At 40.7% G+C, this 27357-nt stretch overlaps 1 protein-coding gene across 1 annotated transcript; it reads left to right on the forward strand.

Annotated features, from left to right (window-relative positions):
• The first annotated feature begins 12130 nt into the window (after positions 1–12130).
• Positions 12131–27076, forward strand: LOC124615989. Its single transcript, XM_047144198.1, has 2 exons — positions 12131–13029; positions 26956–27076. Exons 1-2 carry the CDS (start codon positions 12173–12175, stop codon positions 26975–26977), a joined length of 879 nt encoding a protein of 292 aa, XP_047000154.1. The 5' UTR covers positions 12131–12172; the 3' UTR covers positions 26978–27076.
• Positions 27077–27357: the final 281 nt, after the last annotated feature.

Here is a 27357-nt window from a genome sequence, read left to right on the forward strand (position 1 = left end):
AATACGGAATCAATTTGAAATCCCATGTCAATTTCACTCAACACTTCATGTGATTAAAGGGCTAGTTGTGTTTCACAAGAACGATGTTTTCAAAATCCGTCTTGACTGTGTGTCAATAGACCGTCTCTTCGAAGTAATTCGTAATGTTCAAACACAATATATATTCTAAAATCCTGCTGCATATCGACGTTAATGATATGGCCCTGTAATTTAGTGGATTGCTCCTACTACCGTTCTGGAATATCGGTCCTGTCGACTATGCTCCAAATGGTGAGCTCTGCTTTCATCCCGCAAGCAAGACTAGCAGCTTTTACCACTTATAATAAGGTTAAATAAAAGCAGATAAGAGTAAAAGGGAAAGCGAAAAGATGAGCAGTTCCTCTAAATGACAACTTTTCCCTACAAAACAGAATTGTGCTTTTTTAAGTCGTAACAAGAATTCTGTACCTCGAGGAGATACGTGACTCAATGATAATGGAAAGCAATGCAATAGAAGCATGAAAGATCAGTTATGCAGGTACTTTCATTGTGGAGAGTTTATCGTCTCTTGACGAATTCGGTATCCTCTCACTTCCTGACAGCACCCAACCCTTGGGCAGCAAGGGATGTTTACAATTATGTAATATATGTATATGCAATCATTAGTCTACTCTGCCCCAAATGTTAACATCTCTGTAACAAGACATGTCGTGAAGTAAGTGAACATATGAGGAACTCGAGGAAAGGTGGTTTGGTTGTGGGAAGCTAAAGATACCCGGGGAGAAATATTGGTTTTGTCCACAGTAGCGCAAGAAAGTTGGGCGAAAATAAATACCTTAATAGAAACTAAAGAAATGAATACGTCAGAGTATACAAAGTGAAATAAGATGTTCACTGTCTTCTGATAAAGTAAAATAATTTTAGTGAAACGATTAATCCTTGATATCTAGAGAAACAACGTGAAACTCGTAAAACTGGCAGTTCAAATAAAACGATTCAGATTTATAAAGGATGTATGACGAGGCTGTAGTTTATCAGCCACATTTAACAGAAGCAGCAGTAAAGCAAGTGTAAGAAAAAATTCAAAAAGGAGAGGGATTTTCGGTGCAAGCCGGATACGTTTCGAAGCAACGTTTATAATCTGCCATCAGACGAGTGTTTGTAGGTAAAGTAGTTGACATGCCCAATTCGACTGCACCAGTCCCACATCTCCCTCACAGCAACAATTTTAAAGAAAGTAGGTTTTTTTTATACTTGTGAGCTTACATACCTGCAACAGAAAGCAGTGGAGATCACATTTCTTCAGGATACATATAATAACATATTGCAAAATATTTGAGAAGACACTTCACGGCCAGCAATCCGAATAGATGTATCGTTGAAATTTAACGCCATCTAGGTCCCCGGTGTTTCATCTGTTGGAACAGTTAGCGTTCAGATCTTGCCATTGTCCAACTGCAGTGCTACTGCAAGTAAATAAACAAAATAAAATTAAATAACTCAGTTTTTATTTTGAAAGTTCAATTTATGCAAGCACATCGAAATATTAAAAATCAGCTGCAAAGTTAAACAACTCAGATATGAAAATATTTAGGACGCTTCTAATTTTATGTTTAATAGCAAATATGCTATGTGTACTTGTAAAATGGTTGTTTAGTAGTGACTGTTTCTTGTCTAATTTGTGGATAACAGTCATCACGCTTTGAAAAAGATGATGACATGTCATGCCTAAATAACTTCCTTTACATTTCTGTCATTCCCAACTTAAGTACATGGAAACTACATACAGTCACAAATCCGTATGCATGTGTTTGCTAACATCTTCCTTAATAACTGATTACTAATCGTGATAGTTGTCATGTCATATACATCCTTTGACATAAAACACGGCTGAGTGATGGCCGCCGCAGACTTAGTCTTCGCAAATCACTGTTGTGACAACAGAATTTCCAAAACAATGAGAAAGGCGTCGCAAAGTCTGGACTATCACAGTGGCAAGAAAAATGGGTTTTCATAACCGGAATCGTGCATGATCGGAGCCAGACAACCGGACATCCCGTCTTGCGTTACAGCTCCTGGAAACTTTGCAGGACTACCCGTAGTTTCTTCTTCGCAAATACCAACTTACATCAACAAAAAAACAAGATAAAGTCTCTGAACCGATTCGAAGCAAATGTCAGTAGCAGTAATCTGTGTATTGTTCATCACCTCGGTATCAAACAAGATGGGGTAAACGAAGGCAATGAACAGCCTTGCAAAACCTGTGGTATATCTGGAGGTGAAAAACGTATAAAAGTGCACAAGTGCACAATAGCACATTTACCTACTTCTTCTGTTTTGTTTCTGCTTCCATAGTCATATATTTAGTTGTTCCCTCTGGATCCACAATTTGGTTTTTCACTCTTTGTCCGCTGCGCTAGTCCATGATCCATAATACTGTACATCCATATTTCGGTAGGATTCCTGACATTCAAGTTGTGTATGACACAATATCAGACATGGGTACAGTCCATTTGAGGTCAACAGTGCGTAGTATTATATCTTACTGTTTCTTGACTTCTGGACAAGGTCGTTTTGCACAACTTTTCAGTTTTCTTAAAATAGACTTTCACCGCTGGCCGACGGGATAAGCGTGCAACTCATATGTATTTTTCAGTGGTGTAATATGCTGTCAGTTTGAAGCCATTCCTGAGACCAGCGTCTCATAGTGTAGCTACTCTTAGGGCCGGCTGGAGCAGGACATGAATTCCAGCCAGGGCACTGTGGTCTGTCCATGGAGTTCTCCGTACTACTAATGCAGCTGAGACTTGGCAGTACTGCTGATGAGGGTTGCCACCTCGATTTCATTCATTCACTTTCAGGATTGGTTCTGATCGAGCCTCCTAAATTCTCATAATATTCTGTTTTCATACAGACGAAGTAATCTGAACATTCACCGCGTTTAAATGACATCGAGATAGTAAACATAATTTTTCGACCCCGGGGAGATAATTTCACACTTAAATCAACTAGTTTTGCATGTTGTAGAATGTCTGCATTAACTACTGCCAGAGCAGTGGCAGAGAGCTAAACGAAGCAGTGCCGTGTTTTCTCTGGGGCGCTCATGTCGTGATCAAAGACAAGGATAGTTGCCGGTACACATCTCGTTGGCCTGCCGATGGGTATCACTTAAGTTTTTTTTTCTTTTTTTTCTGCAAATAGCCAGAAAGAAATTCAGTAGCAAAATGCTAAGAAAGTTGTTGCATTGCGTGAACTATCAGCCTATTTTTATTTACGTCAATTTCAATGTCAACTTTCTTCTGTAATGCAATAAACTTCATTCACTAGTAGTTCCTTATTATTGTTATTATTGTTATTCGTTCACTCGTAAGAGATTTCCTATCCATTTTTGTTACTGATGCACATAACCAGTCAATCTCGAAGATTGGAGTGGTGTCAGTTTCACCATGCACAACACGCACATTTACCTCGGCATCTCCTTTCTATGGCAAAAGGAAAAGCGCACTAAGTAAAAATGACAACCGGAGGCAGATGTTGAAGGCAGAACTCTACAACGTTGATTTAACAACTGTCATGGGAGTAAAAGTCCTGTCACATTATATTACTCAACAATGGAATATGTAGCATGAACTCTGTCACTTGTGAGGTAATGGGCGAGCTGTGGCGTCCTAGAAATATTTTAAGTTTGGAGTTGGTGTGGCCTTGTTCGGGCCGCTCGGCAAGCCATGTCTCGTTAGCAACCACGTGATGCCGCACAACGGCCAGACCACGTGGTCTAGCCGACCGCGTGGCTGGAATTCCATGGTGATGCTGTGTCGATGAAGGAGACATGCAGGAAGTGCCAAAAATGGCGGACTTTGAGAAACCTTAATGACAGAAATTTCACAGTTCATATAGAAATTAATAGTGGCCAGATGAATCATGATACCTCAAAAAGAAACATGTATATTATCATTATTTGCATGACGATTCTGACGGTGTAATCAGATTTTCAATATCTTTATTAATTTAAAGTTTAGTTCAAAAATGGCTCTGAGCACTATGGGACTTAACTTTGAAGTCATCAGTCCCCTAGAACTAAGAACTACTTAAACCTAACTAACCTAAGGACATCACACACATCCATGCCCGAGGCAGGATTCTAACCTGCGAGCGTAGCGGTCGCGCGGTTCCAGACTGTAGCGCCTGGAGCCGCTCGGCCACCCCGGCTAGCTTAAAGTTTAGTATCTGACTAAATTATACAAGTAACACCCAGAAACGAATTTCCAAAATCTAAACAGTTCATCCGATTTTGTCGATCGACATGTCTTTAGAAAGCTATTAGTGTGAACCTAAATTGGTATGAATTACAGGTGTGTAACTTGAATAGTACATGAGTTATTGGAGGTCAAAGTAGCCGGTTACTATTAATTGTGTCAAGCCACAAGTACTCCACAGTGACACGAAAAAGTGGTAACAGCATGCTTATAAATATATTTATTCGTTTTATTCGTCTATGTCCTTCTTTATATCCGATGTACAGTATTCATGAAGAAATTGGTCAAATATTTACTGTGTTTTAGAAAGCACTGAGGCATTAGGCTACTGGCATACCTTTTGTTTCTATCCCTTTGATATGTTTATTTGATTTGTTCATATGTTTAATAATGTGTGTTAGAGCGTGTTTATGGTCCAGCCATAGGAATATTTATTTAATTTCAAGTTATTTAAATGTAAATCCAGTATTTCGTATGTGTTTCAATATGTCTGTGGGTGTGCATTGACTTGAAGACACGGTGGGAGTGCTGTAGCCAATCACAGAGGGTGCTGGACGTGCTGGACGGGAAGGAGCGACGGCGAGTCGCGGGAAAGACTTGGGAGAGTGGAGCAGTTTGCGCGTAGTCCCGAGAGATATAAATATTTCTTAGTGCCGCCTTGTGCACTTGTGAAATTCCCGTGGCAACTGCAGTGAAGACGTAGTATGTGTTTAGAAGTGAATATCTCACGAACTATTTTGTTGCTCATAACTAATTATGTGAAGTAGGAATATATTGTTTCCCTGTTATTCAACTTATATTTTATTTAATTGCTAGACCATCGACACCAATTAGTATTTTACAGTAATAAAGGGCATTCTTAAAGATACGTCTGCTATCGTACTCATCATTTGAAGTCGTTAAAATAGTACCTGTAGATATCATTTAACTGTAATCTTTCATTTATAAATTTCCATGTAACATTCAAAATTTGCAATTGCTGAGTGATAGGAACCATCGACTATTCGATTCATGTGTATATTCATATTGTATACTGTAGACTCAGCGGTATGCCTTTTTTTAAGCCCGCAATCTGCTACAGATAGCTAGATAGCTACGAGTTGTCTCCACTAGCATGGTTGACCGTTCGCTCAGCTGGTGGCTGTAATGTTGCAACTGTGAACTATGCCTGATTATTTAGTTCTGCTGCTGTTATAGTGAGTTATGACAATGGATAAATGAGTGTTTCTTCTTGCTTTCATTTATCCAACTACGACATAAAGCTTTACGCATCGCCTCGGCCCCTCAACACCGACTTTGGATTGTAGGTGACTGGAAACATATTGCCTGGTCGGACGAGTGTCGTTTGAGATTGTATCGAGAGGATGGACGTGTACGGATATGGACCCTTCATGTCTGAATGGACTGTTCAAGCTGGTGGAGGCTCTGTAAGGATGTGGGGCGCGTGCATTTGGAATGGAGTGAAATGGGATCCCTGGCACGTCTAGATACGACTCTGACAGATGAAACGTACGTAAGCATCCTGTCTGTTCACCTACATCCATTCATGTCCATTGTGCATTCCGACGGACTTGGCAATCCCAGCAGGACAATGCGAGGCTCCACACGTCTAGAATTGTTACAGAGTGGCTGCAGGAACACTCTTCTGAGTTGAAACACTTCCGATGGCTACCAAACTCCCCAGACATGAACATTATTGAGCAGATCTTGGATGCCCTGCAACGTGCTGTTCAGAAGATGTCTCAACCCCTTCGTACTCTCATGGATTTATAGACAGCCCTGCAGGATTCGTGACGTCAGGTCCCCCCAGCACTACTTCAGACTGTAGCCGTGTCCACGCCAAGTCGTGTGGCGGCCTTTCCGCGTGCTCACGGGGCCCTACAGATTATTAGGTAGGTGTACCAGTTTTTTTGACTCCTCGGTGAAGTTCCTCTGTGCTAAATCTGTGTAATAGCAATTAAGCCTCTAGTAGATTTTTGCGAAAACTAGCATTAGCAACTTCGTACCACTCTGGGTAGCTTCAAAACTGGGGGATTCTGTTGAGTGAAATTTAATTGACTACCTCAAAACCACTTTCGATCATCTTCATGTTCTCCATGTATCGATATGTGGCCCTCAAAACATGAGTTGCCGTAGAATATGCACTGCAAAGTATTCACTCAGCTAATCGCATACATTTACCACAACAAATCAAACGACAGTAAAACTCGTTGCACCACATTTACTCACTGCGGTTTGATGAAAACTTATGAATTCCTGACAAAGCAATTGCGAGAACAATCGCTATCAAAATGAAAAGAAAAGGGATGTTAGGCATTAATAGTAACATTAAGCAACGAAGTGAGTTGTTCTAATTGTATCACAAACTATGAAATTAATTTTGAGCCATATTCATGTCTCGCATACTAGTGTTAATACAATACTCATTACATAAAACAGGGTTGCCTGCCTCCATAGTTACCGAGCGTGAAACGCAAATCACTATACTGTTTGGTGGAGCATCACTCAACTACAGTAAAGTCTTAATACCCTCCAAAGCAACGAGCAGTAGCTGACGCTTTCGACACTGAGCGAGGGTGAGCAACTCCGCCGCGGCAGCCGCTGCCTGGTGCCGGCAAGTGGGTCCTGAAGAGCCTGCGCGGAGTTCACAGGTAGATAGATTAGATTAGATTAATACTATTTCCATGGATCATGAATACGATATTTCGTAATGATGTGGAACGAGTCAAATTTTCCAATACATGACATAATTCAGTTAATTTAACAACATACTTCAGTTAATATAACAACTTTATTATTTTTTGTGGCTTTTTTTATTTTTTTATTTCTATTTTTTTATGATATTTTTTTTTTCTTTTTTTCCTAATTTATATCTAAAAATTCCTCTATGGAGTAGAAGGAGTTGTCATTGAGAAATTCTTTTAATTTCTTCTTAAATACTTGTTGGTTATCTGTCAGACTTTTGATACTATTTGGTAAGTGACCAAAGGCTTTAGTGACAGTATAATTCACCCCTTTCTGTGCCAAAGTTAGATTTAATCTTGAATAGTGAAGATCATCCTTTCTCCTAGTATTGTAGTTATGCACACTGCTATTACTTTTGAATTGGGTTTGGTTGTTAATACCAAATTTCATAAGAGAGGATATATACTGAGAAGCCACTGTGAATATCCCTAGATCCTTAAATAAATGTCTGCAGGATGATATTGGGTGGACTCCAGCTATTATTCTGATTACACGCCTTTGTGCAATAATTCCTGATTCCTCAGTGATGAATTACCCCAAGAAATCTGTCGCATAAATGATGTTGATCGGAAGTATTATTACCGGTGCGTCAGAAAACGAAATACGTTGTATTTGTGCTACCATTACACTTAGGATTTCAACATTCAAACGAAAGACGCTATAAAAATTAAAGCAAAGAGACGTTACATTCCAGTGACGAACTGTTTACATTTTGACGACTGGCGTGGACATAGCGCAACAATTCGAACAGAAGACAAAGATTTCCTTCAGAGACTGACGCAGCGTATAGTGTTGCCAGATTGTGCAGACAGCCGAACTTAGCAGAGTATCACCGCGGCTATGTTGTTTTCCCATGTCACGATCGGCGGCTGGCCACCGGCCAGGTATTATGTCGAATAGTTTACATTAGAATCCTAACAGTCACACCATTCTTAAGAGTCTTAATAAATCTATCGACTCCGTGAGCCATCGAATTCTATTAAAAAAGTTCGATTTTATGTTTTTAAAAGTACTTCACTGTCTCGCAGTTAAAGCCCATCTGATGACAAAATAAATAGTGCTCTTTATCAAATTCCTCTACGTTTCGCGCAAGACGTTCCAATATATTTGAAACAGATTCCACGACGAATAAGCTCATGACGAATGAATATTATGCCCCGGATTTCCTTAAGATCATAGAATGAAGGCTTTCATAACTGGATGACATCGCTGCTGGTAAAGCTCTCGAGGTAGAAGATCTTGGTCCACGCAACTCTTGTATCGTCCATAAATGCGCTGGACATCTTCATAGGTTTTGCCTCTGCGATAAGCCTAGCCGACTGACAGGTTGGTCGCCTGAGAGTGACATACGTGCTGTAGCAAAAGAGGCGTGGCGGGAGTTACTCGAGATAAACAGAGATAATCCTTGTGAAAGATAAAACTTAAGAGGAGGTTTACTATCTTTGGCCAGAAAAAATCATGTTCTTTGAGAATTTTTTCTCGGGTTGTGTTACTAATATCAGTGTCAAATTTGGTCAAAATGTTTATTGATATTTCCTCTATTTTTTCGACCGGAAATGTCGAAGATCAAAGACGGAAGTGCCGTCGGAACGAAACAAAATTTCGATATAGACCTCCACGCGCGGTATGTCACAGGTCAGCCGGCTAATCTGAAATCAAAACTGAGTTGGCGTTAGCGAAATGTATAAGATTCTTTCGGAGTTGTACCTCGCTTAAGTTATTTGGACCATAGGAAACAAAATGGCGGCCATTTGAAAAAAATAGGGTTTTTTCATCAATTTTTCAACTTCGTCGGCCAAGTACAAATATTTATATTTGATGGATCGGAATAAAAGTGGTACAACCCGTAGACAATTTAGTTAGCTTCGTCGGAAACGAAGAATCATGCCATTCAGTTCAGTAGATTTGAAGTTACCATATCGCGCGATAAAAAAAAGTCATTTCGAGGAGAACGCGTTTGAAGTTTTGACTACATATAAATGCAATGTTATGCAACATACGTTCAATCTGCTATTCCGGGTCCATAAACTAGTCCTTCCTCTTCCTCACAGAGGGCGTTTGCTCGATCTGGGCCATCCTGCACTGCTCCAGAGACGCTCGTACGGCCGGTGACAAGCGGTTTTCGGCCGCTTGAATCCGGTGGTCGTCCGAATGCTTGGCGAACTGCGTCGAATAGATTCCCTGGAAGACGTCCATCGTTGTCATAGTTTTCAGAATTGCTGAATACCCTTCGTTGAAGCTGCTCACCGCCAGGAAAGTCGCAATCTCCACAGTCTTCGCACCAGAATGCAAATGCTCGGGCGCTAACTTCCAAACATGGTCCACATTTGCAGAACACCTAAAAGAAAATGACCACAAACCAATCACTCGAGAAAATGACATGAAAATAATTAGATTCAGCAATAAAAAACACCTCCTGACCGTGCAAGAAAATTACCACATACGTAAAATAAATCCAGAGAGGAAAATCCTATTGAATGACCAAGTACACATGCCAAGCAATTCATTATTTACACTAATAGATAAAATAATAGAATAACGTTCGCAAAAAGTATTAATATAATAATACTGTCCAATGTAACAATAATAGAACCCAACATCTTTACATTCACTCATCCATGAACCCCTCCACAGAATACTGAAACGAAAAGTCAAATCAGCTGTCATCAAAGTTTTCAAGCACTCGCTAACACCTAGTACACCGCCCCCCCCCCCCCCCCTCCCCGAAAAAAAACTCGTCGGCTCTATCCCCCTCTCTCTCCCACACTCATACACACACGCGGTGTAAACATCATAAACAGAAATTAGTCTCGAACGTATACTTCGTTAGGTTGGCAACAAATAGATAAACATACCAAAGAAGATGAAACACGTAGTGGAGTCGCAAGCAGTCTACGACGAAATAGCTGTATCGAGTGACAATAGAAAATTCTACACCACAAAAAAGAGTGAGAAACATGGTGAACAGTGTGTGAAAGGCGAGAACACAAAGATGTGATTATATGGCAGTGATAAAAGTGGTAGTGCGACCTCCAGACCAGATATGAGGAAACGCAGATCAGCAAATCGTAAGTAACTACTTCTTTTTTACAAAAAATCGCGAAGTGAACTGTTTGATAATCTATAACTAACACAACTGTATCGTAATAGATCCCAATGATGATGCCTTAGAATAGCAGAAGGCGAAACTCGTATGGGATAAATAAAGTAACTAGAAGCAGAAAAAGGCAGTTTTATTTACAAAACAAGTATTTATATGCTTGCTGCGGAGGATGGCCACACAAACAGAGGAAGACTGCACTGTAGTTCCTTCTCTAGATTGTCGCACAGATGACAAAATGGTAGATATCGAAATAGACGATAGAGGGATAGAGAAACAATTAAAATCGCTCAAAAGAGGAAAGGCCACTGGACCTGACGGAATACCAGTTCGATTTTTACACAGAGTACGCGAAGGAACTTGCCCCCCTTCTTGCAGCGGTGTACCGTAGGTCTCTAGAAGAGAGTAGCATTCCAAAGGATTGGAAAGGGGCACAGGTCATTCCCGTTTTCAAGAAGGGACGTCGAACAGATGTGCAGAACTATAGACCTATATCTCTAACGTCGATCAGTTGTAGAATTTTGGAACACGTATTATGTTCGAGTATAATGACTTTTCTGGAGCCTAGAAATCTACTCTGTAGGAATCAGCATGGGTTTCGAAAACGACGATCGTGTGAAACCCAGCTCGCGCTATTCGTCCACGAGACTCAGAGTGCCATAGACACGGGTTCCCAGGTAGATGCCGTGTTTCTTGACTTCCGCAAGGCGTTCGATACAGTTCCCTACAGTCGTTTAATGAACAAAGTAAGAGCATATGGACTCTCAGACCAATTGTGTGATTGGATTGAAGAGTTCCAAGATAACAGAACGCAGCATGTCATTCTCAATGGAGAGAAGTCTTCCGAAGTAAGAGTGATTGCAGGTGTGCCGCAGGGGAGTGTCGTAGGACCGTTACTATTCACAATATACATAAATGACCTTGTGGATGACATCGGAAGCTCACTGAGGTTTTTTGCGTATGATGCTGTGGTATAACGAGAGGTTTTAACAATGGAAAATTGTACTGAAATGCAGGAGGATCTGCAGCTAATTGACGCATGGTGCAGGGAATGGCAATTGAATCTCAATGTAGACAAGTATAATGTGCTGCTAACACAAAGAAAGAAAGATACCTTATCATTTAGCTACAATATAGCAGGTCAGCAACTGGAAGCAGTTAATTCCATAAATTATCTGGGAGTACGCATTAGGAGTGATTTAAAATGGAATGATCATATAAAGTTGATCGTCGGTAAAGCAGATGCCAGACTGAGATTCATTGGAAGAATCCAATGGAAATGCAATACGAAAACAAAGGAAGTAGGTTACAGTACACTTGTTCGCCCACTGCTTGAATACTGCTCAGCAGTGTGGGATCCGCACCAGATAGGGTTGATAGACGAGATTGAGAAGTTCCAACGGAGAGCAGCGCGCTTCGTTACAGGATGATTTAGTAATCGCGAAAGCGTTACGGAGTTGATAGATAAACTCCAGTGGAAGACTATGTAGGAGAGACGCTCAGTAGCTCGGTACGGGCTTTTGTTGAAGATTCGAGAAGATACCTTCACCGAGGAGTCGAGCAGTATATTGCTCCCTCCTACGTATATCTCGCGGGGAGACCATGAGGATAAAATGGGAGAGATTAGAGCCCTCACAGAGGCATACCGACAATCCTTCTTTCCACGAACAATGCGAGACTGGAATAGAAGGGAGAACCGATAGAGGTACTCAAGGTACCCTGCGCCACACACCGTCAGGTGGCTCGCGGAGTAAGGATGTAGATGTAGAAACAAACTTGTTATTATCATGCTTGGAATTCCAAACTGGACTTTTCTTTTTAAGTTTGTGACAGTTTTCATTTGTTGAGCTGCTGTAGGTGTCTACAGCTTTATGTCTACATGAGCTCCATCAGTTTTAACGAATGGAGGTGGTGTGGTGCCGTTTAGGACTAGCGCAGAGCGGGCGGCGGCAGAAACTGCGGAAAATCGGCCGGACGTGCGAGATCCGGAAGTCACGCTCCAGGTGGGGCGGATGGCGCCCGCGTCGCCGCCCACACGGGGTCTGCTGCTACAGCTGGAACGGGGGGCCCTGCACGGCTGTCAGTCTACGCCATGCGGACAACGAGACACGCGGCAAACCGGCTGCCCGTCCTACTGCTGCTGTGGGCTGCCTCCAGAGTGGGCACTGCACTGGCGGAGCGCGGCAAACCGCCCTGCAGGGCCGACGACGTCGTGGTCTTCTACACGGCTAAAGCACCGCCTCTGACCTGCTTCATCGACACTGACTGCGATGTGACTAACGGCACGGAAGCCGGTTTCAGACTCGGAGCTCGGTTGGTGAGAGGCTCCCCTTACCAGCTGGCCAGTTACGTGTGCAACTTCGAACAAAGCGATAACTTAAACAGTAGTGCATTATTTCGGGAGAGTGTACCAGAATTTCAGACAGTCTTCGAGCAGCCGTACTGGATAACCGAGGAGCACGTGCGAATCTTCATTGGAAGCTCAGTTATTTGTCTGTTCGATTCGGATTTACCGGATGATTTTTTCCACCTTATCGTGCAGCGGCCGCACGAAGACGCGCCGTTTAAATGTCGAGTCCGTGACCTTGACAACACTCTCTACCTCAGGTTTCCCCGTTACCCGATAGTCATTTGTGAGTTAGAACAGAGAAGAGTCTTCTCTCCGTCGACTTACAGATTCAAGCTGACGCAGATTGTGGGAGAGCCGTTTTCTTGCGCTTTTCTGGCCTACGATGAGGTGAACCTGGAGGTCGTGGGCACGGAGCAGCAGCTGCACCACGCGCTGATTCGGGGGTTTCCCGGCCGGGAGACCAGTGGCCGACCGTGGTTCAACTGTTCTTCCAGGGAGGCCTCGGATAAGGAGCCCGATTTCGAGATACGAATTTCTGCAGGTGACTTCTACAACTGCCGTTTTCTGGATCCTGACGAGGATAGCACAGAAACTGCCGCGTAAGTATCAAACTGAAGTCGTCATCATTTGGTTTTGAAGCTGTAACGCTATCATTTGGTTTTAAAGCTGTATCAGTAGCGGTGTTTGAAGGTTAAATTATGGAAATTCAGGTGCACTTATTATGCATATAATAATTATCCTCTTTTTTGTTCAAACACACAGAAACATAACACATTCTTTTACTTTGTCATACAAGTTCAAACCTTCGAACGTCCACAAGTTTGCTTTGTTGCTATGTCGCTGAGCAAAAAGCAGTACAACGAACCAAAATGTGAGCCTTTGTCAAGTTCAATATTTTAGCTTCTGGTGGTAATTTAGTTAGGCAGAATTACCGGTAGCACTGGTAGGGAAAGGAACATAAACGAATGGGTAAGAGAGAAAATGGGAGCCGAAGATCTCCCTTTGTTTCCTTGTTTACTTGGTTAACTGTTTTTCACATACCTAGAATCGCACATCATTCAGTGTTTGTCAACTATATATTATTCATATTTACAGAATATAAATTGCATTTTATAAGTAATAAAAATAGTAGCGATTCTATGTAGCCAAAGCAATGACTTCTGCGGGAAATACAGTTTACATGCACAAACATAAAGAATATATATGACTGTTGTTATTATTTCGTACTCAGTAGAACATCCTTCACCATGATCAAAGGCAAGAGTTCCCTGTTATTACTGATAAATGTGAAAGCTGTTTACGAATAACAGAAAAATGTTTTACTTCATTTCGATGAAGTATTGAGGCGATGTTTGAAATATTTTTGTCTTTTTTTATTTTTCTTGCGGAAAATGCGTCTTTTCGAATTATGTGATAAATGTGTATTGTTTCCTTTATTTTTAATACATCATCCATTGCAAGTCAACTATTTTAGAATAAAACATGAATTATCCACTGACGGTTTCAGTTTTTCTGCAAATGCTGTTTATTAATAAATGACGGACAAGAGGATAACTATGTAGAATAAAAATGTTCCGTAGGTTTCTCGGCCTTTTATATATTCTCATTCAATTTCCAGGCGGTTCACCGCTTCCGCGTTTCAGAGGAATGTAGTAAGATACTGGTCTCATATATAAAGAAAGTAATCCTCGCGAAGATAGGCCCGATAGGTATGCAACACACCCAACATACCGGCAGTGCGGGTACGACCTTAAGTGACCAAAGCTACTAGGGAAACTATCCTAGTCTACACTTACTTATAGAGTGCGGATGCCTATGTTTGTTTTACAACTCTAGTTGCAGTCAATAGGTGTGCACTGCATCGAGGAGTGTTCTTTTTGCCAGTTAGCCGGGCCTTAGTGACGTACTATTTTATGCTGTATGACATTACTTTTGCTTTATTTGCTTCTTTCACATCCTGCTGAAAAAGGTAAACTTTTAAGGAGGGGCAAACAGACTACAAATTTGGTATACTTTGAAGAGAATTTACTTCGGCATTCACCTAGTAGCTTAGAGACTATCTTAAATTTATTTTGGGGAAAAAAGTTATATATGACTATGCTGAGTGTGTGTGTGTGTGTGTGTGTGTGTGTGTGTGTGTGTGTGTGTTGGAAATCTGAAGACTTTTAGTTCTCTATACATATAATTGTGACAGTATTGCACCTGGAATTGGTTCAAGGGGACCAGTCGTGAAGAAACCTCCATCAGGAATCAATGTTAAAATGGGCATATCCGAGGTACATTTACTGAAGAAACTGTTAGAGATAAAGACGCAAAACGTTTACAGAATACTGATGAAAAGTTAGTTACTGTATTTTATGTATGGCATGAGTAATGCTTCTTTGTTCTAAAAGAGAACAATTACAACTCCTTTAAACACCTTGGAACTTGAAAAGTTTTTCTTTAAGTCACTACAAGTCCCTTTTGTATCTGATTAATCGTTATTTTATTAACAAGAGATACTGAAAGTTTGATCTCCCTATCAATGTTAGGTTATGAGGAAAGTGTAACAGAATTTCAAAAATTGTAGTTTTGAGAAAAACTATTTTAAAATTTTATATACAAGAGACTAATGTACATAACAATACACATACACTTCTAAAACATTCCAGGACTACACTGTGGCTCAGATTCTTCCTTTTCACCTTCTTTTCTTTGATGTTCTGCTAATTCAGGCTCCTTGGTAGCATTTCATTCAAATATATGAGCGTAGCAGATACAGTTCACGTCGATGTTTTTCAGTCCCCTTCAGTATTGATACTATCCTTTCCTTAACACAACAGCATTGAAGCATACCACTCCGTCATGAACAAAAACTTTAGGTTTTCTTTTTCAGTTTTAGCAGTCTTGTCCAGATAACAGATTTCAAACTTCCCCACAGATACTGAGTTGTATGGTTCAAATGGCTCTGAGCACTGTGGGACTCAACTGCTGTGGTCATAAGTCCCCTAGAACTTAGAACTACTTAAACCCAACTAACCTAAGGACAGCACACAACACCCAGCCATCACGAGGCAGAGAAAATCCCTGACCCCGCCGGGAATCGAACCCGGGAACCCTACTGAGTTGTACCATGGTGATCCTTTTCCAAGAGCTCCTGTTGGCTAAGGTCTTTGAAAATTGGTTTGACAGCAATAGGAAGGTTTCTGGAATTGAAAGTTTATGCATATAACTGGAAGCTATATCTGGGTTACCGAATTTGCACAAGCTGCCGAGCCTCTGTGGCCAAGGTGATGTTGTGGTTTCGCACTCATTGAGATTTTATAAAAGATATAGCCCGAATAGGTCTTCTCAGTATTTCTAGATCCTGCATATTCCACATTTCTAAGGCCATCTTTACCAACAAAATATTTTCCCCGTTTTTGTTTTCAAAATTCGTGATCCTACTCTTTTCTGTACGTACCCTATACAATGCAGTTTATCAATGATGACTATAGACCCAATTCCTTCTAGCATTTTCTGACAAGCCTTACTGTACCCATCCCCAAGAGAGACTGTATACAGGAGAGCTCTTGACTGCCTAGACCTTCTGAAAACGTTAACAGCACCAGCCATTCCCATACCTCCACTGGAATCATTATATTCTTTTTTGCACGTGGCATTTCTGCTACAGATTTCACACAACCTAGTAATTATTTCAATATCAAGGACCTTCCCCGTATCAAAAGAAGTGGCTGGCAGCACCATTTGGGGATTTAAGTCTACGTCTGTGACAACTGCCATCAAAACCTTAGCTTGGATTTTGGATCATTCAACTGAACTTCTTTTGCTACTGTGCAACACAAATAATCTAATTGCTTACTTCAGAATGGCCCTATGTCCTCCTCACATTGTTTTGAGAAAGACGGAAAAAACTGTTTTAGTATTTTATATACCAATTTCTTTATCATACGCCGTGACCATGTGAGATATATAGCATGAATAATTATTCTGACGTATTATGTACTCAAATATTGTGTCTATTTATTGACAAGAGCTGAATATTTCTCTTGGACGTAGGGCTTTTCTTAAATAACTGAGAAATAAAAATCTTAAAACCTTTAAATCACATAGCCAAATCGTTTAATGAATTTGTAAGTACATTTTCGAGGCAGTGTTTAAAGAATTCACAGTATCTGTTCATGAAAACCAACTATTTATCAATATTGAAAATCACAAACCACACATCTTCTGTTTTTGGTGCTCGCGCAGCAGTTGGCCACTGACGAACAGCATTCCAGAATTCAAAGAGGTATTCTTTCTGGACTATGTAAGCAGCCGACTTCTTTATATCTAACATCTTCTTTGAGCTGATAGGAATGCAGTCATCTGAATAGGCCCGAACAGCTGGGATGTTGACGTTGGATGAGAAATTTCAGGTAGTCCTAATTTGAATGTGCGGGTATATAAACCATTGATCATACTTAGTCTGCTACAGTCCCAAATACTTCATCACTGAAGGTAAAGTGATGAAATGTTGAAACAATGAATACTACTTTAAATTCCGTTAGTATCTGTCTCTAGCGAATGAGTTGTCCTCTTGTTTAGTCTCGTCCACCACTCCTTAAAGTCCAAGATTTCATCTGCTGAAATAACCTTTACAGATGATTGTTGACTTGCACTCGATGATGTGATCATTTCAATGTAATCCATAATAGTATACACTCTGTCAGTTCTTAGCAATGATCTCTTGATTGTACCAAAAGCTCTATCAGACGGTAAGAAAGAGTGTCCCCTGACAGAAAAGAACACCTCTTTTCCTGAAATTTTCCAGTATCTACAAAAGCTTAACACATTCTTATTAAACAGTGATTTTTGTTTTGCGCTGGGCAGTAATCGCAAAACAGATTAATAATTTTTATGTTCTTGGCGATGCACGTAGTGAGGGAGTGATACAAGAAAGATCACACATCGTTAGGACCTCTTTGGGCACCACCTTCGTGATAAAGGTAACAAAATGCCGCATTGTCTTTCAAATTGTGAATGCCGAAAACATTAACCGTCAGCTTCGGTAGATAAAATAGGTCTTGAACATATACTCTTGTTAGATGAAGATTCCGCATTAAATCGTAGCTCAGACTCAAAATATGTTTATTTTCTTTGGACAGCCTTTCACTTACATTCAAAGCAGTATAAATTTCCTTGATTTTTCTCTTGTGCACCATTAAATCACAAACCGCAGTCCATCGAGATGCCTAATTCAAAATTTTGTTTTTAATTTCCATTATTAAGTGGTCACATTCACACCACGAGTCTGCCTGTGGTCTTCCGAAATGAAGGTAAAAACCCTGCCTAAACATTCACATATTATTCGTATTTGATCGGAGAAATGGGTTTCGCTTGCACTTAATAGAGGTACACTTTACCAGCATAATGACACTCTTTCGTCGGAAATGATGACATGTGCTCACGAAATTTGGCAGTTTCCAGCTCTAATGTTAAAGTACCGCTCTTTGACGTTCCTCATTTCTCTTTAGCGATTTTTCCAAGCAAAAGTAGCAGTATTATTCTTCCCACTTTTTCGCCAGCTGCAAATGCTTGTCTGCAAATTTGGATACGATTTGTTCCCATAATTCAATGAAAGAATTTGCCTTTGGACTTTTTACTTCCCTTGGTCTATGATCTTTCACTCTTTCTGCCCGTATTAGGCTCTGAAGGCAAAGATCTTGTTCATCTTTACTACTAAGATTCAGAAAACGTGTGACGAATTGATAACTGATCACCTTGACAAATGCATTCAAAACACATAGAACAGCATATACAAGGTTGTCCCAGAGATTTTTCTGGTATTAGCTTACTGCGGTAATTGGTGTGCTCCAGTCTCTTTAGTTCAGCAGTTTTAATTATATTTCGTTCATACTGCTCAGGATGACATACACTTTTCCTCCTCTTTTTCTCATGGATAGGTTCAACTTCACGATCAGACTCACTCACATTAATAGAATATCAGACACTATGAGGACACAGTATCAAATCTTACTGCTTGCTCTACAATAATGACTTCAAAACAAACCTTAGATGCATTACTTATATCTTTTTCCCGCCTTTTCTGAGAATTATGGCTTCTCAGTAGAGTACATGAAATTATCGTTCAGAACTGTTGAGGGCAAAGACTCCATATGTCCCGGTCATGGGACTCTTTTGAAACCAAAGAGAATTTCTCCGCTATATATTTCAGCTATTTGATAAAACGCGGATGTCCTTTCCAGACTCAGCGATGAGTCTGCCGCTAAAGAACACTGAAATCAACATAGCACGAAATGTCATGAGAGGGACTTTTGCCAATTCTGAAATAAGCGATTCAATTGCTGCACTGGAGTCAATACTGAGCAAGGCAGAGCAAAAGTGGGCATCGCACTTAGGTACCCCGCATCACGAAAAATTGCTTTTATTGTTATGATATCTACTAATTCTGTTTTATAACTTTTCTGTAGGCTGCAGAGCGGCCTATTATGCTGCTGCCAGCCCGCCCCTCCCTCTGGGGGGGGGGGGGGGGGGGGGGGGAGGGATCGAAATACAACAAAGAAAAAAAATAATAATTTTCAGACTTCTGAATTTATATCAGCCATACGATCGTTGTGTCACAGCAGGACACATTGGAAGAACCTTTGACAATATTTACCGTGGTGTAGCTTTTATACATTGTGCATTAGGATATGGAATGAACGTTTGGGCAAACTTGGGCATAACTTATAGTGACTTGGTTGTGCCACCGTTGCCTCGGTTGCCTGGTCTCATTATTTTTCGTAATTGTTGTCAGATGTATGATCACATTTCCCATTATATATTCTCCAACTGATGTTTTACATTTGAAAATGACAATTCATTGAAACCAGTAATGTTATCCTTTCTTTTAAAGAAAAGTTCTGTGTACTGTGACTACGGCTTTGATATTGTAGAGTAAAAAACAACATTTAACTTATAGTCCCACTCCTTTACAACAAATAAACATTTAACTTTAAAGTAAATTTTATATTGTGTTAAGGTAGGCGACTTGTGACGGCACGGCTGGAAGTAGGCAGTGAAAAGAAGCGGCCAATGACAGGCTAGACAGATGGGAATACACAGGATAGAAGGGTTGAATGAGAGTTGTTTCGGGATGAGAAAGGACATTTCGTCCTGGAAGACAGTGAAGTTCGTGCAGGGAGATGGACGAGTGACGACTGCGTGTGAGTATCGTGCAGACAAGTCGTTCATCTTGGAAGGCAACCGCTCCTGCCCGTCGTCACCGATTTTGTCCAGATTTCTGTTACATACAGCACTTGGCCAGAAGTGAATCACTGAAGCGGAAGCTCCAGATGGCTAAGCATCTAGAAAAAAGTAGCATTTCTAGCGCAGGTCGGGCGGCGCTTGAGGCATTAATGTTAGCGTTGTTTCCAAGCGGCTGTTGGCGCAGTGGAAACGGTGCAGAAGGGTAATCAGAGGGTCGTGGTGTCGAGTCGGTATGCTGGAACTTACCTTACTTTCAATTTCTGCGTTACTTGCACAAGCAATAAACCGAACTAATGTGCAGGATATTTTATTTATTAGTATTTTAATAAAAAGCAGGAAGATGAAAGGCAAACGAAAATTTTGGATTGCAAATAAAATTGCAGGAAGGGATTCTAAGGCGTATACGAGAACTTCGTAAGTAAAATTAGACACTTTTGTTATTTTACAGATGATGATTTACACTTGTTCGCGTGATATTCATCGCAAAAACTTGGTAAGCAGTAATTTTCTTGGGATCTTTTTAACATTCGAAAGACCGAATTTTTACAATTTCTTGGTTTTTTAAAGTTAATATAGAAAAAAAACTTGGTTTACCTTTATCAAAGTTTCGCAGTTAACCAAGCGTAAACTATCATTTAGCCAAATATTGCCGAGGATAGCTTGTGATGTACAGTAAAATGTAATTTAATGTAGTCTTCTCGGGATGTGATTGCATTTTGTCTCTCGATGAGAAAAAGCAGTTTTGAAGCTTTTTGATCAAATCATTTACCTGACGATAAAAACAGACATCGCAGGTCTGGATTAGCTCCCGGAGCTGTTCGAAGGTCAAAATGATCCTAACGGAATACGATCTCTTTTACAGATTAATTAATCCCTTCTTGGAAAGCTATTTGCGCAATCATCGTAAATGCTGTAAGTACAATACTTTCTAGTAAATTTATTTGCGATTCCAAATTTTTCTTTGCTTTTGCTTTTCACGCCTTTAATGAAAAAATTAATAATAACAGTACATTGAGCATTACTTCGGTTTATTTGCAGTGTAAGTAACGTAAAAATTGAAAGTAAAAAAGCTTTCCGCACTCGGATTCGACCGAACGAACTTCAGACTATCTTCCCGCTGTGCCAAACACTGCCTGGAAACTACGCTAACACAAAATGGCCCACGCCTCGCTCGACCCGCGGCAATTTATTTTTCCCAAACGCTTGACCATCTGTAGCTCTCATTTCTGTCACTTTTGTTTCTGGCCAAGATCCACATATAAATTTGGACGAAATCGGTAATGACGGATAGGCACGGTCCCCTTGTTAGTTTCTGGGCGGTATGTAGCAGCGTAAGCAAAAGCTACAGTTTAACGAAAGAAGTGTGGGACTCTGATGTTTTCGCGAATCATTTTGCGGTGTTGTGAGTTGTAACGTCTCCGTCAGGTGACGTGATAAAAAGAGTGGTTGTTGTGATCAGAAGAAACTATTAAGTTACGCATAAGTTGGTGGCGTTTTTGTTTTGCAAGCTAGTATTCCGGTTGCTATGGGTTTATTTATAGACTATCATTTTCTATTTGTGGTTGACTGTTGCTATTTCAGTTCTCACATTGTCATTTTCTCATTTGGAGATAGTTAATGGGGCTGTGGACGCTATAAAATGGAGTGCTACGTGGAGAAACAGGAATATTTCCAACATATTCTTCTGTTTGAGTTCAGTAGCGAGGTGACATAAGAGGAGGCAGCCAGAAACATTTGCGTCGTGTATGGTGATAATGCCATTGGTCATCTCACGGCTAGCTTTAAAGAGGATCGGTTTGACATTAGCGACTCTCCACGTTCAGGATGACATTCGGGGTATAATGAAGATCGTTTAAACGCATTAATCCACAATGATCCACATCAATGCACTCGATAACCGGCAAATGTCACGAGCCGTGATCGTTCCACGATCATGTCACATCGGCATCCATTGGGGAAGGTTCGAAAATCGGGTGTATGGGTACCGCATGCTCTAACCCAAAATCACAAAAATCAGCAGTTGGACAAATTTGCATCTCTGCTTACTCATTATCAATTGACTCGGGAATAACGCCGAACATTCCTATCCTGTATCCCCCATGGTAACGAGAAATGGTAAATTTATGCAAACATTAGAAGAAAAACGAGTGTTTAACCCCAAACAAAACAGCAACTCCCATTAGGAAGGCTTGCGTGCATCCGCAAAAGATAATCTTCTGCATCTGGCGGATCAACCCCGATGTGGTGTACTACGATTTGCTTCCCTGAGGTGTAATCACCACTGCTGGCATTTATTGTCAACAACTGAGACCTCTTTCAGACACAATCCAAGAACAACGAGCTGTAAGACTAGATGAAGTGATACTATCCCACACTAATGCCTGCCCGCATTCTTCTAGACTGACAGAAAACGCTACACAGGAGTCGGATTGCAAAGGCATTCCTCACCCACCTTATTCACATGATGTTGTGCTCCCAGATTTTCGCCTTCTCCGATCTCTGTCGAGTAAGCCAAGAAGGATCCTTTCGGGATGAAAATTAGCTCCGAACATGGCTCGTCGATTTCTTCGCCTAAATAACACGTGATGTCTACAGTCACGGAATCAAAAAGCTACCCCAGCGTCTGCAGTTATGTGTATCTGTTTAAACTTGTGGAAAAACGCTACGAACTTTTGCACCTACCCAATACAATAAGCCACAACAGTGGCTTCTTTGAGTGCTCTAGGAGATGGTTCCTTTTGAACAACAACAGATGAAATGTTTGTTTACTTTATTACATAAATGAATAAAAGATTTACTTAACCTTGACACAGTTCTTTTACCTCAGATGTGCTTGATAATTTACAGCACTGTCATCGACTATGAAAGCATCGCTTGATGCGCTGTGTAACAAACTGTTCTCTTGAGGTACAGTATTCGACATTTACAACAGTACAAATTCATCTGCAACTTTAACTGTCACTGTTCCATACGAAGATGTTGACTGCTGCAGCTGTGATCTCGAATTGGGCAGAGCTCTTGCATGCTGAACACTAGACTGACCTCAGTACGAGGCCAACGCAGTGCTGTGGGAGAGCCTTGACCCATACGTCGTCGCGGATAGCAGTCAACCCTCGCTAATGTCCTTGGTATCAATTCGCGTTGCCGACTCTGGAGTGGCACCGCTGTTTCTGGATGATGCCACCGTAATAAGTGAAAAAAATGATTCAAATGCCTCCAAGCACTACGGGACTTATCATCTGAGGTCATCAGTCCCCTTGACTTAGACCTACTTAAACCTAACTAACCTGAGGACGTCACACACTTTCATGCTCGAGGCAGGATTCGAACTTGCGACATAGCAGCAGCGTGGTTCCGGACTGAAGCGCCTAGAACCACTCGGCCACAGCGGCAGGCTAATAAGTGAAGCAAATGAACTTTGTCATTTATTGTGATATTAGTGAAACACTGCACATTGGCTGCCAAATGGCTTTCTTATGGCTACAGTTTTCGGCCTCTAAAGGATTGGTTTTCTTTAATAGACATTTTTATTTGCAAATATAAACTACAATGTCATGCAGTTTAACCTAACGGTCTGGCATATCAAAAAGAATTATCAGATTTTTTTTAAAAAAAATCATACCTATTACGTTATTTGAGATGAGTGCGTGAACAACGTACTGTTCTACAGAGAAAACTCTCGATTTTTACATGGTTCTCTCTAGGTAGAACCAGTGTGCACCCACTTCAGTTCTTGTAAAAATAGTGTCGACACAACAGAAAGCGTTTTGTGTTCTACGTTTTGCACACTGCGGGTCAGTAATAACTGTTCAGCGTGACTTTCGTAATAGGTATTATGCGGATCCTCCTACAGCACAGAGCTTTAGGCGCTGGCATGAACAACTCCGAGAAATAGGTTGTTTGTGTAATGGCAAATCGCCGGGCCGTCCCTGAGTGTCTGACACAGACGCCGAGCGCATCCGCCATAGTTTCACAAGAAGCCCGCAGAAATCCGTTGGCCGTGCAGCTCGACAGCTCAACATTCCCCCGATGTCCGTTTGGCATGTGTTGCGTCGATGTTTACATGTGGAACTATACAAAGCTCAGCTTCTGCAAGCTCTTCATGAAGGTGGAAAACAACAAGTGTGGAGCTCTGTAATTTCATTCTCGACAAGATGGAGGATGACAGTTTTCTTCCACGCTTAGTGTTTAGTGACGTAGCAACATTCCATTTAAATGGAAAGATGAACCGTCATAATGTGAGGATATGGGGTATGGAACAACCACACGAAGTTGTACACCATGAGAGGGACTTTACAAAATTTAATGTGATTAATGCAGTTTCACTGTAAAAGGTGTAGCTTCCATTTTTCTTTGCCGAGGACGCTGTTACAGGAAACACATACCTCTATATGCCCGAGAACGCTCTTTTCCCGCAGTTGGAGACTAATTCGAAGGACTTCATTTACCAACAGGATGGGGCACCACCACACTGGCATCTGGAAGTGCGGGAATTTTTAAAACAAAGGATTACTGAAGGATGGATCGGTCACTCTGGGCCAATGGTACAGCCTTACATTATTGGCCTCTAAGGTTACCGGACCTGACTGTATGTGATTATTTCTTGTGGGGGTTTGTAAAAGACTCTGTTTATGTGCCCACGTTACCAGCAACAATGAATGAACTGAAACATCGCCTAACAGCAGCTGTGGAAGCTGTAACTCAAGACATGCTCGCTGTAGAGTGGAAACAATTTGAATATCGCATTCACGTATGCCGTGCATCTCAAGGGGGGCATATTGAACACCTATGAAAAGGTATTAAAAAAAACTTATTGAGTTTTCCGTTCATCAAAAAACAAAATTCATTGTTTATGTTTATTAGTTTCAGAAATATAGACGAGCCAAATCGGATGAATCTGTTTGATACGGCCTACATTACAATATTAGTACTGGCGCAGGTCATTGGAAACACACCAAGGCGTAAGTGCCTAAATAATGCTACAGCGCAAAAAATCTATGTTGTATTGCTATTGTATTGAGGTATTAAACTCTTCCACCAGTATATATCTTTGTTCTCCTAAGTTTCAGTGTTTTCTACTTCGTTTTACGTTTCAGTTCTAAACATGAGCTTGTTCTTTATCGACAGAATCATTAAATAGTGCAACCAAATGACTCAGACATATTTTTTGTGTGCTTCGCACTGAAACTTCATGTTTCCTTGTCTTCACTTCTTGGGCATTTGTACATCTTCCCTTCTTGTTTCTTTCATAGTCTATATTTCTGCTTACAAGCCATGGACTTTAAACTAAAGTTCTTTGGTTTACATCGTCTTCTGTTCTCATCTTGGCCACATTTTGTTTCCTGGACTGGGGTAGGGACGTGGTCGTTGCTCTCTTGTGTGAAGCTGTTTGTAATAGGTGAAGTACTAGTTCACACAGGAACAAGCTTCTGGCCTCGGTCTCATTATTTATGATAAATATTAATTGAGCATTTATTCCAGAAATATCCAGGATATGAAAAAATATTACGCAGGAGAAGTGTCTTGCTTTTCTTCAACTGGTGAAGGTGGCACACGTTCCATCCAATGTATCGATTCCTGTTTTGTGGAACTGTACATTGTGATACTCTCAGGTTACTTTTTCTCTCGTGCACTGTTATTTCATTATCGAAGTGCGTAGATGAAAGAAGTATCACGTTCTTGTTCGTTTTTGACATATACGAGATGACTTCAAATCCCTGCGAAATCCAAATAAATTACTGTTTACATCACGTTGTTCCACCTTCACAAATTCAGGAGCAAGTTCAGTTTTACTTTACGAAAATTCCAACTAAAGTAAGTTTCATCTTCAGCAGCTCTTTAGACAAGCTGCAGCGTCAGCCGTTATATTAGGCCAGTCCGCTCAGCTGACTTTGCTCGGGCAAATTACCACATCTTGCGGCGAATTTGTAATTTTGTATGGCTGTTTTTCGACGTATGTATGTCCATAAAAATGGCGTACCAGGTGCTGACATCACAGAGCATTGGGATCTTAAGACAATAATTAGATAGCTTGCTCCTGACGAAAACTGCACTTTCCTCTGAAAGCGACTAACTGTTCATCCACTGTAGTACATTCAGAAACTACGTAGTTCTTGCTACAGTTCGCCTGGAACAGATCAAATACTCCTAAGTGTAAGTCTCTCCACTTTCTTTATCTCTTGCTTGCTTGGATAGTTTCACGTTCCATGGCAACAAAACGTGTGCGTCTGAACAGGAACTTGCTACCGGTACAAACTCACCGTAGTTTGAAATTTTTCAGTTTCAAAACCATTTGCGTGCCATAGGTGTTTTGTGCTCATTTGTCAACAGCGGTAAAATCCAATCAAAATAAGTAATCAGACGAAAGCCTTAATTTCAGCCACATGTGTCTCTTTGGCGTTTCGTTTCCGTGCAAATTTTCCTGTATTGTTTTTTATGTACACGTTAGCATATCCACATATTTTTTCGAACATAGGGAGCACTCTAAGACCGATTTCGCAGTTCTGGTTGCAACTCTCACAACTGAGAGATGATTAATAGTATTTTAAGATGGCGTCCTTACGTTTCTTGGCGGAGTTTTCTTCACGTATTTAGTTCATTGTCATTTTTCCTAGTACAAACTGTTATTTTCGTAACAGACTGCATTATCATCAACATCCGCCTATGTACTAGTTTCATATTGCAGTTCCTCGTACTCGTCAGATGGTTCTGCATCTGATTTATCGTAAGTTATAGCTACTTCAACTTCTTCACGCAATCTCTGTATTCGTCTTTCGTCTCCATACTGCGACTGCGTTGTTGCCGTATGGTGACAAAAATCAAACTGACTCCAAGAATTTTAGTTCATTTGGAAAGCAGTTACAATGGCAGTACTAGACGACACGGGGTTCACTTGATATAACGTGAAATTCGAAAACAATGAAATGTGACTTTCAGTACAACTCTCTGAGGAAGGCCATCTGCAGCAGCAGCTGAAACGTTGCATAATTTTGCATACGTACTGTCGGTGCGTTCACATACATGGTAGTATTAACATTTAAGAAAGTTTCGAATTTAAAGGAACCTGTATCTCAACCTATACCAACGTTACTATAATCACCCCTGTAAAATCCAAAAAATCCTATGAAACGGTTGTATTACCATGGTATCACTAAATATCTGATCTCTATTGGCGACAAATGTCAAAAACTCAAGATTCATGTCGATTACCGAGAAAAATATTGTGTTTAACTTTTCTCTATATTTTTGCTTTAACTGTAAATCCGTAGTTTAATCTCTCATTTCGTTTGTTGCAGCAAACGTTTCTTCGGGTGGTAAGGAGCGGCCAGGATATCCCATTCTGCATCAGAAAAATAACAGAGCCTTGTATTATATCCATGTACACCGAAATCAGATCATTAAAGTAACTTTCATTCATTTGCGTATCAAACTTCTTGCCTCAATGAACAGCAGCTAGCCTTACGAGTATGTTGATGAGACGGCTTGTGGCAGCTATGGGGTAAGTTAATAATATATCACAGCGTTTCGCAATGACAGAATGAAAATCTCCATGGTTAATCCCGCATTTCTGTTAATGTAAGCAACAACTAATACAACAGGTCCAGTTTTGAAACATGTTTCAGAAAGTTCTGCTTTGTTAATCGTCTAAAGATTCCTGTAAACTGAATCTTCCGAAAACTCATCTGGTTTATATACTG

The sequence above is a fragment of the Schistocerca americana genome, chromosome 5 (assembly GCF_021461395.2).
Source record: "Schistocerca americana isolate TAMUIC-IGC-003095 chromosome 5, iqSchAmer2.1, whole genome shotgun sequence".
Classification (NCBI taxonomy): Eukaryota; Metazoa; Arthropoda; class Insecta; order Orthoptera; family Acrididae; genus Schistocerca; species Schistocerca americana.